This window comes from Bactrocera oleae, chromosome 6 (genome assembly GCF_042242935.1).
Source record: "Bactrocera oleae isolate idBacOlea1 chromosome 6, idBacOlea1, whole genome shotgun sequence".
In the NCBI taxonomy this organism is placed as follows: Eukaryota; Metazoa; Arthropoda; class Insecta; order Diptera; family Tephritidae; genus Bactrocera; species Bactrocera oleae.
The window spans coordinates 16,529,313-16,547,899 of NC_091540.1; the positions used below are offsets into that span (position 1 = coordinate 16,529,313).

The following is an 18,587-nucleotide window of genomic DNA, read 5'->3' on the forward strand; positions in this document are numbered from 1 at the left end:
AAATTTTGGTATAAGGTTGCCTGGCGGCCACTATACTGACGTTAGTCGCTATACCTAATATCAGTGTAAGGCAAATTACCTTAGTATGGAAAATATGCTGGATAGAGCCATATTTTATCACATAAGGAATTCGAATAACGTTGCAACAGCGCGCCTCACTTGGATGTAAAAACTTGTTACAAAAATGTATGTTTTTGTTGATAATAATATTCTAAACTTTGTTTTCAGTTTTTTCTAGCTAATCGTAATAAATACAAGTAACACAAAACCAAATTCATGTGTCGTCATGATAACGCTGACGGACAGGCTGACTCGACTTTCTGTGATATGACAAAGATGTTCGATAATTTGATACGGGTATTTCACCATTACAAACTTGTTAGAAAATATATGTATGCATACATACATATAGATACTGCATGTTTATTTATGTATACGTTCGTATAAACTTCAATAAAGGATAAACTTTTCAGCATCCTTCAGTTAGGTTCATGTGTCGACGAAGTTCTTTGAGCACACATATCTGTTGTCGTCTACTATCGAATTTATTACGTTCACTGAAAATATGACATAAAAGATGTTTCAACATTAGTCTAACAAAAAAAACAAATAATTAAATAGTCGAGAAGAGAGTGACGAGATGCTTAACCTCGCCTTTCTCCAGACAATTTGGCCATATGGCATCCGACAAGTTTTTTTTTATTTATATGCCGCAGTGTCCGGTTAAAAACCCAACAACGGCACCCTAAGATCATCTTATCACGCAGTAACTGGTGACTATTTACGAGATCAGATCACTTCTCTGTTAACGGACTGAGTCATTCCCTCTTGACGGATAAAATTAATAATTTAGATATCATTAATTAAACTTAATTAAGCTCTCCGTAACATAAGTATCTATCTAGTACAGGTCTGGAATCGAAGTACTTCTTAGCAGGCGTTTACAATTAACAACTACCAATTCAAATAATTCCACCACTTCAATCAACCTTCATTCCATGAGCATTTCAAAAAGCATTTTAATTCACTTCAAGTTTAACTTTATTATTTTTCATGTATTTGAGATTAATTGTTTATTGCTTGTTATAACTTTTTATATATATAAAAGTTAATGTGTTTGAGGATCACATTGTAATAAGCGAACGATTGACGGATCGCTCTTCGCCCCTTCAATGAACTCTTCGAGGCTTAATTTACCGTCTTTATTTCGATCCATCTGTCTAAATATTTTATCCGTTCGTTTCTCTGGCGTACTCTCGTCTTCCGGCATTTTCATAACTGAACCAACCATTTTATAAATTGCCTGCGAAATTAAAGAAAAAAAATCAAATATATAAGTAAATATGGTATATCGAAAGCAAAAAGGAGTATGCATTTATATAAGAAATGCATAAAATTAATTGAATTCGCACTAACCGTGACGATTTCCAACATTTCTTGTCGGGAAATGTAACCATTTCCATCTAGATCATACATCGAGAACGCCCATTTTAATTTCTGTTCTAATTTACCGCGTGATGTTACGCTCAGCGCGCATAGAAACTCTCTAAAGTCGATTGTGCCATCTCCGTTGGCATCGAATGTACGAAATACGTGCTCAGCAAACTGGAAATTAAATTACAACAGTTTTATTGAAACATTCTAAAATATGGTATGTATTATTAAAAATATAATTTAGTATGACTTTTATGCTTACCTTACTTGCGTCACCGTACGGAAAAAAATTCCCATATATTTTTTTGAACTCCTCAACGGAGAGATGCCCACTGGGGCAATCCTTTAAAAATCCTTTATACCATTCTTGAATTTCTGCATCTGTAACGAAAATAGATAGGTATTTTAAAAATATTATATATATAATGATCATAATCGCTCAGTTTTTGTGATATCGCTATGAAATCTTCACGCCATATTTTCTTCCCAAGAAACTGCTCATTTGTCGGAACGGCTAATATCGGACCACTATAAGTTATTGCTATCATACAAGTTGACTAATCAAGCTCAAGCCCCCGTATATAAATTATTTTAAGTTCACAAGATATTTTCATGAAATTTGGTATAGAGACATCGCTATAAACTTCGAACAAATTGTTTATATCGCATCATTATAGCATATACATACTGCCATACAAACTGACCGAAACTCAAGGCTTTGTTTCGAAAACTTTTTGCTTTTATTTGTTAAGGCAACGCTACAACCTCAGTAGAAATTGTTTATATCGGACCACTATAGCATATAGCTGCCATTTAAACTGATCGATCAAAATCAAGATAAAGATATTTTTTCAAACAATTTTGTACCTGTGAAGGATTTATAGGTGCAGCCGAAGTTAACTTTTTTCTTGCTTTCATATTTTTTGTTCTTGCGCGTTTTTCTTATAAAATATATTGATACCGAGTATAAAAAAGTAAATACTGCTTATTAAATCGTTACCGAGTAACAATCAACAGTTAAAAGTATCCTCTCAGCCAACACCCTTACATTTTACAATCTCATAAAATTAACATATTTTTTCTAATATAATTTCACATTCATTACCTGTGAATTCTGTGTTTTGTTTGAGGTCCTCTAAGACTTCTGGCTTCAATTTACTGTTTTGCTTTCCCATTTTGATTACTCATGCTTTGATTTCTCTGTAAAATATAAAAACTCATTAATTTTTAAACATTTAATGTGGTTTAAATAAATTCAAAAATGTTAAAATAAAAGCTAAAAACTACAAAACTTAAAATTTGTTACCGTTTATGTTGCATTCGCATTTCATTTTGAGCGTGTGCGCTACGAATTCGAACAATACAAATGTTATTTATGTGCTTGAGCTGTTGCTTGAACGGATATGCGAAAAGTGGTAAAATCGCTACAATATTATTAAACGACGAAAATTTCAAATAGCATAAGAAAGCGGCTTGATAGCCAACAAACGCCTTAACTAAGTTTTTGTTGTTAGCTTACTAATATAAAGTTGTCATGTATATATTGACTGTAAAAAACTAATCTTAGCTTATTAGTATAATAATTTCGAAGGATTTTATATAGTTTTTAAAAAATCGACTGAATACCTTTTTTGATAAAAATGTTTCTTTATGCTTTGAAAGAAGAAAAAAAAACAGCCAAATAACTGCATACATCCTACATATATATACTTTTCACTTTTAGTTTAAATATAATTTTTCTTCACCTGCGTGAACAGCCATATCCACTATGAGTCTAATCAAAGCACTTTTTTTTTTGTTTTCTTTTGCCTTAAAAATAGCTATTATTGTGTTTTTCTGCAGTCACATACGAAACAAACACAATGACTTGTACGGAATTTGTGAAACAAATTATTTTGCGTTTTTGTTTGCTTAGTTATTTCTGTTCCCTAAAGTGCACTCAACCGCAGAACAAATCATTTTCCAAACAAAAACGCTATAATTCAAAGAAAAAATCGTACAAAATTATAAAACTTGTAATGCAAATATTGTTTATAATTCGCGCTGTTGTTATTGTTTTTATATTTTATTATTGATTATATAGCTAAACGCACTCAAGTACATATATATTGTTCATAATAAAAATATATTTTGTTATTTAAATGCAAGAACACTCATCTGTTTACTCTGCGAGACTAAAATGTAAGAAACTCAAAAGCTAATACCGCAAATTTCTACAAATTATTAATGCATTTCAAACTTAAACTGAGTAATATGTTGTAAAATAAAAGGTAACCAAAACGACAGAGTGTAAGTAATTTCTTTATAGATTTAGCAGCAAAAAAATTTAAATAGTAAAAAAATTCAGAAAAAAAATAATAATAAAAATTCAAATGGTACGAAACGAGAAACGCTATGTATTACAATAAAAAAACAAGAAAAAAATTAATTATTAAACATTTTTAAAACGACGCAAACACATACATACTTACGCCTCATACATAGTATGTTTGTGTTTAACTTAAACAAGGTAAATTAATCAAATAAATAACTAATAAAATAATTTTTTGCACTAGGCATACATACATACAAATACTTGCATACATATGTATAGTACATATAACTATGTATGTATATGTATATGCATGTGTGAAAACATTGAAACACAGTGTTAATTTTTAGTAGATGCCTTAGTATTCATTTTAGGAAATGTAAATTTATAAATTTTATGATATAAATGATTCAATAAATTACATAAACCACAATGGGTCATTTCATTTGGTTGTTCTTTTAATTTTTATTTTTTTTATTTTTTATTTTTTATTTTGTTTGGTTTGTTCTTTGGTTTTTTTCGGGGGATTTGTGTTGAACGATGTTTATGGGGCCAACATTTTTGAAAGTTCCTCATCTTGCAGACACCCTTTCAAGAATTCATCTTGAGTTAATTGACCATCATTGTTTTCGTCCATTTTTGCGAAAATATTTTTTGCGCGCTCCTCAGCAGAATCTGCTGGTCGATTCGATGAACACGCGCCAAGCATATCGTATATGGCCTGCAAGAAGTGGAAAAGAACATAACGCACACAACGCGCGTAGGTAATTAAAGCATAAATTTTGTCTACAAATTAGTGACAAATATATGTTTGTATTGTATGTAAACATAAATTAATATTTTCATCAAAATATAATATCATTATCATATACATCAAAAACAGTGCAGAGATAAGAACATAAATAAAAACTATGAGTATACATTTTTTTTTAATTTTAAGCATAAATTATTCTTATACTAGATGTTTCGAGATTTGTACGATGTTATTAAAATTACGCAATGAATATAAATCGGAGACAGTAAAATGTTTAAAAAGCGTTGCTTATTTGGAAATTTGTATGTTATCTATATTTTCAGAAAGAGTTTCTCTGCATAATTATATATAACATCTTCAGATAATAATTTTATTCGAGTACGATAAAAAAAAATTAAAATATTTAACTTTAAACTTAATTCATAAAAATCTAAAAAACTGTATTATCTACTTTCTCCTGTCAAATTTAATTCTGAAAACATATACCAGTTTTGAACCCACGCTGCATTACGAATTTCTAAATAATTCATGTGGGAATTACATACTGTAATTTTTTTAATAAAAAAAAACTAAAACCACTTCATGAAACACGCTTTAGTAGTGCTATTCCAATGGTAAATTTAAATAACTGCTTCACATCAAAAGTAAAATCAAATAAAAATGTGTAATTGCACATAAATACATACATACATACTTCTACATATCACTAAGTGATATGTGTACGATGAAATATTTACTACCTGAACAATTTTCGTCATTTCTTGTATGTCAATTACGCCATTACCATCTACGTCGTACATGCGGAAAGCCCATTTGAGCTTCTCCTCGGGAGTGCCACTCGATGTTACGTCTATAGCAAGTAGAAATTCCTAAAAAAGTTGATTAATTAATAATTTGTTCACAATAAAAGCATTTAAAACGTTTCGTAGGGGAAATTAGTATTATTATTATTTAATGGAACGAAGACCACCGTAAGAGTTTTTGTAAAATTATACTTGCTTTTATGACTATTAGATACAAAATCACGCAAATCTCTCTCATACACATACACAGTGTCAAATTCTTAATTTTTTTAGAGAAATATTACAAAAATGAGAATATTAAGACCCTACATACATATAGCTATGGTGACTATTAGAAATGTATATTCAGATACTCTTTTAAGAAAGAAATTAGCCAATAAATCTTTGTGGACAAAGTGCAGTATGAAGAATAACTCTAAACACGTTGAAACCCTGAAAATTTTCTAGTATTCTAATCGCAAATAAATTGATGTACGAATAAAAACATGTATGACCATAGATTCAACTTTACGTAGGTTGTTAATGGAACTGGAGCCTACATATTGCGAATAAATGGGTTTCTTGTGAGTGAACAATAAAAGAAATGGAAATGAAGATAAGATAATAGTATTATTATTGACAGACATTTACTATGGTAAAATTACATAGCCCTATTTAAACTGCCTACCGGTACTACAACTTTAATAATTTTGGTAGGTATTTTCCAACAGGTATTATATTGGTACCGCCAAGGTCAACTTGTATTTGTTAGTAGTTAATATTGATCATCAAATGACCAATTAACTCGAATATAATATAAAGGCTTGTCCGTTTGCGTTTTTCGCTCTGAGAAAATTCGATAATTGGTGTTACTCACAAGTTGAGAACTCAAAATAATTAATGTATGTTCTACGAGGTTTTTTCAGTGCAGAAATGCACGCTCGGCGTTTCATATTGCCTGTCGAGACGCTAACGCTTTTAGTGCCCAAGTAACCAGTTCCTCTCAATTAAATCTCTATTTTGAATATTTTTACAATAATTTAATCTACTAAACAAACGTAAGAAAATTCTAAACTGTTTGATCAACATTCCAGAAATAGTAATTACAACAATAATAACTAATATTTAATTTGATTATTAAAATATATATATAAATTATATGGATCATTCCATCAAAAATTTACATTAAAAAATTTTTTTTGTACAAAAATTTTTTTTTGTGTTCTTTGAGGCAAAATATTGTACACGTAGTTTTTATTTTTACTCAATACGAAAAATTTTGGAGCTAGGAATTTTAAAAATTTCAACTTTTGAAACAAGTACCTTTAAACGTTTGCGTATAAGCCTATTCTTTACGATTTCTTTTCAGGGTAAAAAAGGTACGATTTTATAAACAAGTAGTTACTTATAAGGGAAGTATTGACCACATTCAACCTATTGTGACATACAGACATACTATTATCAAAAAAGGATCCTCTCTAGATTTCAAGTATATATCCCACACATTGACCCATATTTTCGGTAAAAAGTCAACTAAAGGTCAAATATAGGAGGTAAAATGGATTGGCGTTGGTAGTCATTAATTTATCACGATTTAAATAGTTTTTAACGGTACCGTTGTATGGGGAGTAAGCAGGGCTATCATCAGATTTCATCCATTCTCACAGGGTCGGTAGGGGTGCTTAAGAGATTTGTAATTAGCGAATTTGGTTATTTAAGCTTGAATGGTTTGGAAGATATGAATGTTACATTAAACCTTTCAGAAGGCGGGGCCACGTCAATTTTTTTTAAATTTTTAGCCCACAGGTGCCCCTTGCTACTGCAATCATCTCTTAATTTAGTGCTTAGTTATGGCACTTTATACGTTTTCGTTTAATGGCTTTTTATGGGTGTGGTAGCGGTCCGACTGAGCCCAGCTACAATACCAAGCTTCTTATAATGCCAAGAAACATGTGAGCATGTTTCTCAATTTTTACTCAAGTTACAGCTTGCACAGACGGACGGACAGATAGTCACCCGGATTTCAACTCATCTTGTCATCCTGATTATTTATACACAATATATATATATATATATGAACAAAACTATTATACTATGTAGCAACATGTTGCAAGAGTATACAAAGACGTGTCCAATATTTTGTCTCAAAGGACACAAAAAAAGTTCGTGTGGCACTCGGGGACTGTCGCGGTATAGCTATAACATAGCATTTTCTATCAACTTATGCAATTATAATTATTTATTTATTTTGTATACAGTATTTTTTTTCTTTGATATTAATTTAAGTTACACTTTTTGAGCTGGGTGATCGATAAGAAAACAAATTGTTTTCTTTTATTGAATAAATGAAAAGTTAATATTGTTTAAAATATTTTTATTATCTTAAAATACATTTAGATTATTCAGGAATTTTTATCATTGAAACTATAGGTTTATGGTAATTGAAATAAGAAACATAAGTTTGAGACTTGATATCCTCTAAATATCTGGAAAATGGTGGTCCCATATTATGTTGTGGATTCTTGTGGATCATTATTCATTTTCAAGTTCAATTTTTCCGAAAGAAAAGTTGTCAACTGCTCTGATATTTTATCAGCGAAGTTGATGTTGAAATAGCCAGCCAAAATAAGTGGAAATTTATTACCAATTACCAATAATTCGATTGAAATACCTAATTTCAATTGTTTTGTTCAAGTCAAACGAGATACTGTTCCAAAAGATGGGGAGCTATTTACCAAAATAATAATAATGTTACTAATATTATGACTCCGAATATTGAATAATTTATTTTTTCTTAAATTCTATATTTTTATTTGCCATTAAAAACATTGTATGCTAAATATTATTATTTTTGAAACACCCTGCTGCTTGATATATGCGGAAATACGCCTAAAAGTATGCAAACATTTTGCGCATACTTTGTGATCGTGTTAGCTTTATTTTCGTTACGGAATTTCTTGATTCAGTCCCCACGCTCAAAGCGAGCGGAAAGAAGCTATGCAATAGTTTAAAAAGTTGAGTATAAAAAAATTTTGAATGTAAATGTTCGATGAATTGACGTATATACATACATATATGCATTTAATTTTGTGAAATTTTTTTTTTCGAATTATCAATAAAATTCAACGTTTATGAATTTGTACACCATATCGCTCATGTGACTTATTTGCATGAGCACAAGTGTACATACATATAAAATATTATATAAAAAAAAATTATTTAGATTTTTTACACACCTGCGCATTCAAAAATTGAATCAAAGAGGTTATGAAAGAAATGGGAGAACTTTATACTTCGAAATTTTTAATATAGGGACTCACAGCTCTCTTTAAACAACTAACCATGTCACATGATAAGCATAGGATAAGCTCGATAAGTGCAAGTACTTAATGTTTAAGCTTTATCTATTGAAAATAATGTCCACTTATGTCTTTTGTATATACATACATACATACATATATGTTTATGCATGTATTTGTGTATGTTTCAAATTAGTAACTTTTCACCAAAAATGTTTTAGAGATAAAGAGGACGAACTGCAGATGTATTAAATTATAATTACAAATATATACATGTATATGTATGTTTGTATGTATACAATGGCAATTGGCTACTACGACTATTTATATTTTTTTATTTAATGTGGCGTAATATAATTGTCAATGGGTACGTACATGTATGTGTGTATATGTGTAAAGTATATTTGTATGCTGCACAATACTGTCAGTATCAGTCTTAGCGTCATAACTATGTGTACAAGAGCGCTTATATATGTATATACATTATATATGTACATAGACTTATATACTGTACGACGCAATATATTGTCTTTGCAACGACAGTTTTTTACCCTTCCCTATTTTCAAGCAAATCTACTTTTTTATCATTATTATCACTTGTTTTTTTTGTTATGTCAATATAAGTAGTTGTTACTTCTCATTTTCTGTTTTTGTTGTTAATGTAAGTATGTGTGGTAGTGTGCGTGTGTGTATAGCTGGCTGTATAAAATCAATTACATCACTTTACCACTTCCTTGCAACACAAATACGCACATAGCGTTTTTTTACTTTCTTTCTATTTTTGCGTTTTTGTTTTTGTTGTAGCCAAGTTGAAGCGCATGAATGGAGGGCAGTTGAATAGTGATTTTATAGCGTAAGGTGACCGCGGCGGGGCGTGTACCGCTGTTCGGTTAATCGTGCGCGATGAAAGGAATGCTTACAGAAATAAATCTATTTAATGAAGGAATTAAAACAAAAGCGACACACAAGTATCCGCACTGCGTTTTTCGCATTGTTTTCGTTTAAAATAAATAAACCGAGTATAAAAACCATACGCTATTATCCCCCACTACGCTGTAAAACGAACTTTAGACGGGCGCGCCGACCCACCAGGACAGCCAGTGGTAAAATAATACACACAACAAACAAACGACAGACATGGACACGTCTGCATGAGCGGCACTTAACCGCAATATGTATGCATATATATATATAGCATATACACCTATAATTAAGCATCTATATACATCTACATATATATTTACATATGTATGTATTTAATAAAAGGAATAAACGTTAACTTCGGTTGTACCGAAGCTATAATACCCTTTACAAATCAAAGTTTCCACACAAGAAATAGATTTTGATCGCTCAGTTTGTATGGCAGCCATATGCTGTACTGGTCTAATATTGGGCAATTCCGACAAATGAGCAGATTCTTGGGGAGAAAAATACGTGTGTAATATTTCAGACAGATATCTCAAAGACTGAGGGACTAGTTCGCGTATATACAGACAGACGCACTGACCGATGGACATTGCTAAATCGACTCAGCTCGTCACGCTGATCAATTATATACATACAAGACAATAAAAAGGAATCAAATAGATGGTTCCGAAATAATTTAAAATCTATATTATATGTCCGATAAATTTCGGATACGTTTGGTCTGTAATCGATTCCTACAATATTTATCTTTCAAAATAACATTATGTTCTTTGTGTTCAAATTAAAGTTTAGTGTGCATTTGTTGACATGACAAAAAATAGAATCAAGAAATAAAAATATCAAATATAGGCGTTATTTAGTAAAAATGTATATTGTAGGTACATAATCTTTGGGATATTTGTTAAAACTTGGAATTTTGTAACAATGAAGTATTATTTGTAGAAGAAATGGGATGAGAAAAGCACTGCACAGCGACAGAGCTGAAACTTATAAAAAATGTGCAAAATAACGATTATACCCAAAGTGAAATTAAAAAATTATAAAAATATCTGAAAAATTTGTGGTTACTTCAAAACGCGATCCTCTCAAGTCCCCTGTACCTATCTTAAGAGAATTGGGTATAGAAATTTCTTTGATATCTGTTGCGCGTCGCTTTTTAGAAAAGAGTATTTTCGGAAAGAAAAAGAATTTGTCCCGGAAAGTTCCAATGTTGACAAAAGATAGGGGAACAATCGGATTGCTTTTGTTTCAGCGCATATCAATTGGACCGGTGAAGAAAATGCAAAAAAGGGGCGTAAGAGCCTCTGGTCCGATGAATCTAAAATAAATATAGTAGATAGCAATAGAAAAGATTGGGTTCAACGTTCGAAATTCTGAAATGAATTCCCGATACACGACAAAAACTTTCAAAAATGGAAGTGACAATCTCATGATACGTGGATGTTTTTCGAAGTACGAAGTTGGACCGCTATTTTGGATTTGGGACATAATGGACCGTTATTACTACCTTAGAATTTTAGAAGTTGTAACGCATCCTTATGCTGAATGTAATATGCCTTAAGTTTGGCAGTTCCAGCATGTCAATAACCCGAAGCATACCTCGGGTGTGGTTATGATTTGGTTGTAGGATCAAGGAATCAATGTTATTACTTGGCTGGCGCAATCTCCGGATTTAAATCCTATAGAAATCCTCTGGATGATTGTAAAGAAAAAGTTGGGACCTATTAAACCACGAAATAAGGAGGAACTATGGGAAAAAATTCAAGAGGCCTATTATTCAATACCGAATTTAGTCTATAAAGCTCTAGTGGAATCTATGCCGAAAAGGCGCGCTACCGTACTCGTAAATAAATGTTTTGTAATAGTCTACTATTTACGAGTGTAGGTTCCTTCCTTCCTGACAGTTCCTTTAAAGTTGTCTGCTGATAATACTTAAAGTTTTTTAAAATTATTTTTGCTTTTGAAACGTTTAAAATAAATTTTATTAACTATAAAAAATAATTGCTTCCTAATAAGAACTGTTTTAATATTTTTTTTTTTGCAAAACATTTTGATTATATATTATTATCAGTAACTGTATATATTTTATAGGGTCTCCGACGTTTCTTTCTGGGTACTACAAAGTTCATAACAAATTTAATATACCCTGTTCATGGTATAAATATATGTACACATGTATAATACATGAATATGTATATTAATAAATACTTGTATAGGTAGCGTGTTGATGGCAGACGACATACGGGTGTCCCACCGCTGTAGCGCAGCACTATACTTTGAATGACTACAAAAACAACAACACAAAATTATTACACTCTCCTACTAAAATACAAAAATGAAAAACCAAAACTATCGTGCACACACACATATGTATGTACTCATACTACTTAAAACATACACACACTTTTCAGTTTATAGTCGCATGTTTTCATATCATAAACTTGTATAGGATATATGTATGCTTTGTTTTTGTTTTTTGCTTAAACGTCCATGTGAAAATGATGGAAATCTGTGCGAACAAAACAAAAAACAAACAGACTTCAACATCATATTTTCTCATTGATGAGGACACATTGAGGACATTGACGATCAAATGTAGCATATCACGCTTAAATATGCATATATCTGATAAACTGAAGCAGTGATTTGCATGCACATATATGTATATGTAATCCCTCGTGTCATGTGCCATGCTGTCAAACGAGCAGGAATCATCGTTAGGCGAGTATATTTGTATGGAATTTACAGCACTGAAGCGTATTCTTTTAAGCTACGTAGTAGATTTTAACCTGTTGATAAATTTGTAAGACGAGATTAGCTGGAAATTTCATTGAGAACCAGTAATTCAGAAAGCCGTTATAGAATCTATAGATATCTATACAAGTAGATGCCCTTGACCTCCATTATATTGAAAATTATATTAAAATATAGAAATTAATATTATATTATATTAAAAATAAAAAAAATTTCTCAAGAGCTCTGTTTTTCGAAGCTTTATAATAAATAGAGAAGTCTATTAAAACAAAAAAGTGTTGAAGCTTTATGGAGCCGTTTTAATTAGCATAGAAAGTTCCGATTGTCCCGGCTATATCAGAATTACGTAGTGTACACTATAGGTTGAATTATTACTAAGTATCTGCCAAATTTCAGGCAAAATTGAAAAATTCTTCATTTGTTTTATTTCTTCTTGCCACTTGCAATGATCAAAGCCGGGGAAACACCTTCAGGTATTGGTAAAACTTGATTTTAAATAAGTAAGCAAGAGCTAAGTTCGGGAGAAACTGAACATTTTATACTCATGCAAGTTGCAAGGATCAAAGCAAAAAAAAAAGTACCCTCAGGTTTTAATAAAACTTTATACTAAAACAAGTAAGGAAGGGCTAAGTTCGGATGTAACCGAACATTTTATACTCTCGCAAAGTCAAATAGTATACTCGTTTGAGATTTCTTTGTGGATTGACTGATATTTTCGGTAGAAGGTCAACTATAGGCACTGGGGTCCACATATTTAGTACTTAGGGGCTTAAACAGTTTTGGTTCGATTTAGACAATTTTTGACCACAAGGTGGCATACTTTAATCGCATTATTCACGCAAAGTTTTATCCCGATACAGTCATTGTTGCCTGATTTGCATAGTGGAAAATGAAAGAATCAGATGGAATTTAAAATGGTGTTATATGGGAAGTAGGCGTGGTTGTAGTCCGATTTTGCCCATTTGACATAGAAACATGAAAAGAACGTTATGCACCGAATTTGGTTGAAATCGGTTAAGCAGATCTCAAGATATGGGTTTTCACCTAAAAGTGGGCTGTGCCACGCTCACTGTCTAATTTTGAACGCCGTTCCTATAAAGTCATCTCATACCATCCCAGAGATAAAATTTAATGTCTCTGGCGTGTTTAATGCTTGATTTATCGCGCTTTTAGTAGTTTTTAACAGTACCGTTATATGGGGAGTGGGCGGAGTTGCCACCCGATTTCAACTATTTTCACACTGTCAATAGAAGTGCTAAAAACATTTGCTTCCAGTGAATTTTGTTATTATAGCATTAGCGGTTTAGGAGATATGCACATTAAACCTATTAGAGGCGGGACCACGTCCACTTAAAAAAAAAATTTAACTGCAGATGCCCCTCCCTAATGTGATCCTGTGTACCAAATAACAGTCTTGTATCTTATTGCGAAGCTTAGTTATGGCAATTTATTTGTTTTTGATTAATGGCGTTTTGTGGGCGTGGCAGTGGTCCGATTACGCCCATCTGCAATACCAACCGTCTCACGGTACCAAGAAACATGTCTACCAAGTTTCATAAAAATATCTCAATTTTTACTCAAGTTAGAGCTTGCACGGACGGACGGACAGACGGACGGGCGGACAGACAGTCACCCGGATTTCAACTCGTCTCTTCATCCTGATCATTTATATACATTATATATAACCCTATATGTAACTCGATTAGTTTTAGGTGATACAAACAACCGTTAGGTGAACAAAACTATTATACTCTGTAGCAACAGGTTGCGAGAGTATAAAAATCTTGCGAATCAATACAACATTAATTATTCGACGAAACCGTCAATGGGTTACAATTAAGTTACCTTATAGGTCAAGGCTAAAACTGTATTAAAATCATCTTCAAATGAGGTATATGGGATATAAACTCAACTAAAGAAGCTAAATTTAATATAATGAATAGATGTGAAAACGTCAAGCAGAGGACCGCAATTCCTTATTTTAGGGATACAAGGTTTGGACAAAAGTGTAGACTAATTTCATTCATATCTGATTGAATTATTTGGACGTTGCTGAGGAATACTTGACATGTTCGCCATAAGATTTGTTAGAATAACGAAAATCAATATAAGTAGGTAGTATTTGGGAGTTGGGGTATTCGTAGACTAAATGCGCATATTTTCGACATTGAATTATAGTTATATATATAATATATATAATATATACATTATAAATAAACGCTAAACTATAGTATATCCAATATTATATGTTCGGTTAATTTTGCTAAGATATCTTACAAATTGACTGATTTGTATGTATGGCATAAGGCCAAACGGAAGTTTGAAAATCTTATATTGAGTATGTGAGATATTGGGGTAATATTGACCCGATCTTATCTATTTTTGGCAATACAACATAACCGACAATATAACATAACAACCGGATGTTTGAAAATTCTGTGATTTGTTAAATGAGTGCTAGTCAAGTTTTCACTCGATTTAACTCATTTGTCCCCCGGTTCCTAATAAGTTAGATGTATATTTCTCCTAAACCATTCAAGCTATATAACCCAAATTTGCACAGAATTGGCGTGGACCCACCTATACCTTATCGAAATATTAAATTTAGCAGGATTTTATTCATTTTAAGTACAAAGATGAAGCATTATAAGAAAAATAAAGTGGATGTATTTAACATATTGAGTTGATTGAAAAACGTCAGCCAGAGGATCAAATATGAGGTTTAGATCAAAGTAGTGTAGACCAACTCCATTCATATTCAGCGCTAAATAAATCAATAATATAATTTTATAATTTTTAAGAAAATATGTCAACTTAATTTCATTAAAATATCACACATTTTCGCCAACCTAAACGGTTTAAACTTGACTGAAAAGTCGAAAATCACTATTTAGGGTATATTGAGGGCAAATAAAGGTCTGAGCTTGTTGCTCAATGCTTTGACATTACTCAGGTATACTCAAGAACATATTTTTAAGCAATTTTATAACTCACACACTGACCGACATATACGACATAAGGTTTGTTAGAATAACGAAAATCAATATCTGTAGTATAATTTCACATATTTTAGATTTTTATAAATTCAGTTAATTTTACTAAAATATCTTACATATTAACCGATATATACAGTATAAAGCCAATTCTTATATTAGGTATATGGGAGAATAAGGGTATTATAGTATTTACCAAACCCATCTCTGCTGCATTATGATAAAGTCTTTGGTCAAAAATTACTTTAGTTCGTTTTTGTCACCTCAATTTAAATTTTAATTCAATTTCAACCACACTGTGACGCCCAATTTTTGTAGTAATTATCTTACCCCACATTACCTTTGATAGTTAATGGGCCGAACCCGTCTATTAAAACACGCACGCACAGCCGCACACCAATACCACCAATAAACAGTATCACTACGACTAGATTGGTCTCTTGCCTTTGCGAGCATATACTCACAGGTGCATATATAATATATAAGAACACAGTGCATTCATAAATACTTTATACAAGCTACACATTTGTAAGTATTTATAAGAAAGTACTGATCGTTTAGTAAATAAGAAAATTTAACATGATATGTACCTATTAGGAAAATGGAGTTACGTTCCGAGGAAAATCACAAAATGGAATTTGCAATATATTGTATACATATATGAGTTTTTCCTAATCTATCAGCAACTCAAATTAGGGAGTGGTGTTGTTCGAAAACGTTTCAAAAGCTAATGTCGCCATTTAAACATAATTTTCATTTCAATACAGATCAAAAATACTAATTATTTTAACTTTCAAAATACTTTATTAAACAATGACTAAGTCCTTTTGGCTATCAAATTTGATTGTTCGTTGTAAAACAAAAGTTATTTACGGAATTAATTAATTTCACAATCAGCTCATTGTTTACTGAGTTTTAAAAAAGTAAGGTGTTTATATTTTCGTTTCTTTTTTAACTCAATTTCTGTGGAGTTGGTTGGATTCGTTTGTAAAAAAGTGTAATATATCTAGTGGGAATAAATTCAGTTTTGATTCGTTTAATATGTCATATTTTTGGATATGGTTCGAAACCACATTAACTATACCCTCCTAACTAGGACTATTAACAACAAGAAGTAAAACACTGCTTATTACACAGACTTATTAACAAATGTGTATCCAAAATTAAAAATGGGTAACTTTACAGTATGTTTCTTCAAACATTAAGTGTTACTCATACGCCATGTTACACTCTTTAATTACAATTTAATCCTAAATGACTTTCAGTAACAATTTTTCTATCAAATACACGATATTTGACCTTAGCAGATATCCAATATATGTATGTAAACAGTGATGGTGGTGACAGCGTGATGGTACAGGTGGGAACGCTGCAGGCAACTATTGATAGGACCAGAAGTGCAGTTGGCAAAAGTGATCGAGCAGTGAAGTAGGAGTCGAAGTTAAGAGTCGCAGAATAGTCGTAAAAAACCAGTTGTTGAGAAAACGAATAAGTCGGTTAGCCTTTTTAAAAATCGTTGATCGGTCACGTCAGATAGTCGTTGGAAGTAAGGAGTTTATTAAAAGTAAACCAAACGTTGTCAAGTTGACTTATTTGTATCCTTTTAAATAACCACCAACATGTTCATTAAACAAACATCAATAAACAATTACCAAACATTTCAATAAATATTACATGTATATGCAAATAGTCGAAAAACTTTTGTATTACTTTAATATATTAAATTGAGCAAACTCAAAGCCTAACTAGGCTGCAGTGTAACATAAAAATTATGTGGGAAAAACTACTTTACAACCACCGTGAACAAATCAGACGAATTTTAACATAAGCACAGCGAACTTGACCAAAAACCCAGGTTAACAGTATTCCTGAAAATTTAATCGAACTAAAGAGTTTTGTAAATGTTTTTAACTAGTACAAAAAAGTGTATTTTTGACCAAAATCTGACACTTGACATGGCATTATCAACTTTCAAAAAGTACCACTTGCTTTTATGGATAATCTTAGTACTATGGTTTTCGGTGCCTATTAGTTGAAAATTTGTTTATATCTAGTTTTATTGCAGGGTAGTTCATTCACAAGCAAGTAATGGAAAACATTTTTGAGGCCAAAACGTATAGTGTTATTAAAAAAAATTGTGAAAGTGAATTTAAATGCAGTGATTTGCTACCGAGTAGGAAAAGAACATTGGTGAAAATAAAGTAAAACACATAAACTAAACATTAGAAGTTTAAGGGCACTCGAGAACTTTGAGGGAAATATAAGAAAACTTTTGAGAAATAATTATATATTACAAACAGCAGAAAGTTACTTCTTTCTACCACAAAAAATTACGAAAATAATTTTAAATAATGTACCTATATAAAATAATGTTGGAAAATCTATGTTTTTGAGTTTTTATTCATTTTTCACTTTTTGGGAATGTTTACTTTCTATAGTTAGATGTCGATCTTTGTAGGATCTGTATTTTGAATAAAACTATGTATATTCAAAGCTTTAAGGGGCGCAGATTGCGAAAAATTTTAAAAGCTTTTATACTCTTGCAACATGTTGCTGAGATAGATATAGAGTTTTATACATCTACATATATTAATGATCAAGACGATGAGACGGAAATCCGGGATACTGTCTGTCCGTACAAGCAATAACTTGTGTAAAAATTGAGATATCTTGTTGAAACTTGTTACACATATTCCTTTGTTGATATTGCAGATGGGAGGAATCGGACCTTTGAAACGCCCATAAAACGCCATTAATCGAAACCAATAAAGTATCATAACTCCACAACAAGATACAAGCTTGTTATGTGGAACAAGGAATTGCATTAAGAAGGCATCTATGATTGACATTGTTTTTAAGTGGGCGTAGCTACGCCTTCTTATAAGTTTAATGTACATACATATCTCCTAAACCATTCCAGCTATAATATTCAGAGCAAATTTTTTTAGCAACCCTACCCACCCAATAACCCCGCCCACTTCCCATCACATATAACGGTTTTGTTAAAAACTACTAAGAGGGCGATACATCTATAAATTAATACGTCAGATATAAAATTTTACCATCTGAGATGGCACGAGAGGGCTTTATAGGAGTCGGTGTCAAATGTGGATGATACAAATCAAGAACCAATCAATGTATCCGGATTAAACTTTGCACGAATAGTGCCTTTGAGGTTTTGACCAAAAAGTGTCCAAATCGAACCAAAACTATTCAAGCCCCCAGATACCAAATATATAAACCCCACTTCCTGTTCCTCCTTTTTGAAAATACCGGTCAATCTGTGAAACACTTGTATATGTTTTTATAGAAATTTGAAGATAATCATTTTGC

At 31.6% G+C, this 18,587-nt stretch overlaps 2 protein-coding genes across 7 annotated transcripts in view; both read right to left on the reverse strand.

Annotated features, from left to right (window-relative positions):
- Positions 1-1,017: 1,017 nt before the first annotated feature.
- Positions 1,018-18,587, reverse strand: part of Nca (neurocalcin homolog) — a 34,521-nt gene continuing 16,951 nt past the window's right edge. For all 3 annotated transcript variants that reach the window (XM_014235478.3, XM_014235476.3, XM_014235475.3), the window contains exons 2-5: positions 2,540-2,634; positions 1,697-1,815; positions 1,417-1,605; positions 1,018-1,303 (exon numbers count right to left, since the gene is read on the reverse strand). In XM_014235478.3, coding sequence (XP_014090953.1) covers positions 1,109-1,303; positions 1,417-1,605; positions 1,697-1,815; positions 2,540-2,609 — 573 coding nt within the window. In that variant the 5' untranslated portion in view covers positions 2,610-2,634 and the 3' untranslated portion in view covers positions 1,018-1,108. The remainder of the gene's footprint in view (positions 1,304-1,416; positions 1,606-1,696; positions 1,816-2,539; positions 2,635-18,587) is intronic.
- LOC106617978 (neuronal calcium sensor 2) overlaps positions 4,085-18,587 on the reverse strand; it is a 31,425-nt gene continuing 16,922 nt past the window's right edge. For 3 of the 4 annotated variants that reach the window (XM_036360541.2, XM_036360540.2, XM_014235481.3), the window contains 2 exons: positions 5,240-5,368; positions 4,085-4,466 (listed from right to left, as the gene is read on the reverse strand). In XM_036360541.2, the coding sequence (XP_036216434.1) occupies positions 4,290-4,466; positions 5,240-5,299 (237 nt within the window). In that variant the 5' untranslated portion in view covers positions 5,300-5,368 and the 3' untranslated portion in view covers positions 4,085-4,289. Of the gene's footprint in view, positions 4,467-5,239; positions 5,369-9,500; positions 9,524-18,587 lie in introns of those variants that run through there. The other variant, XM_070112031.1, reaches the window with a different exon arrangement.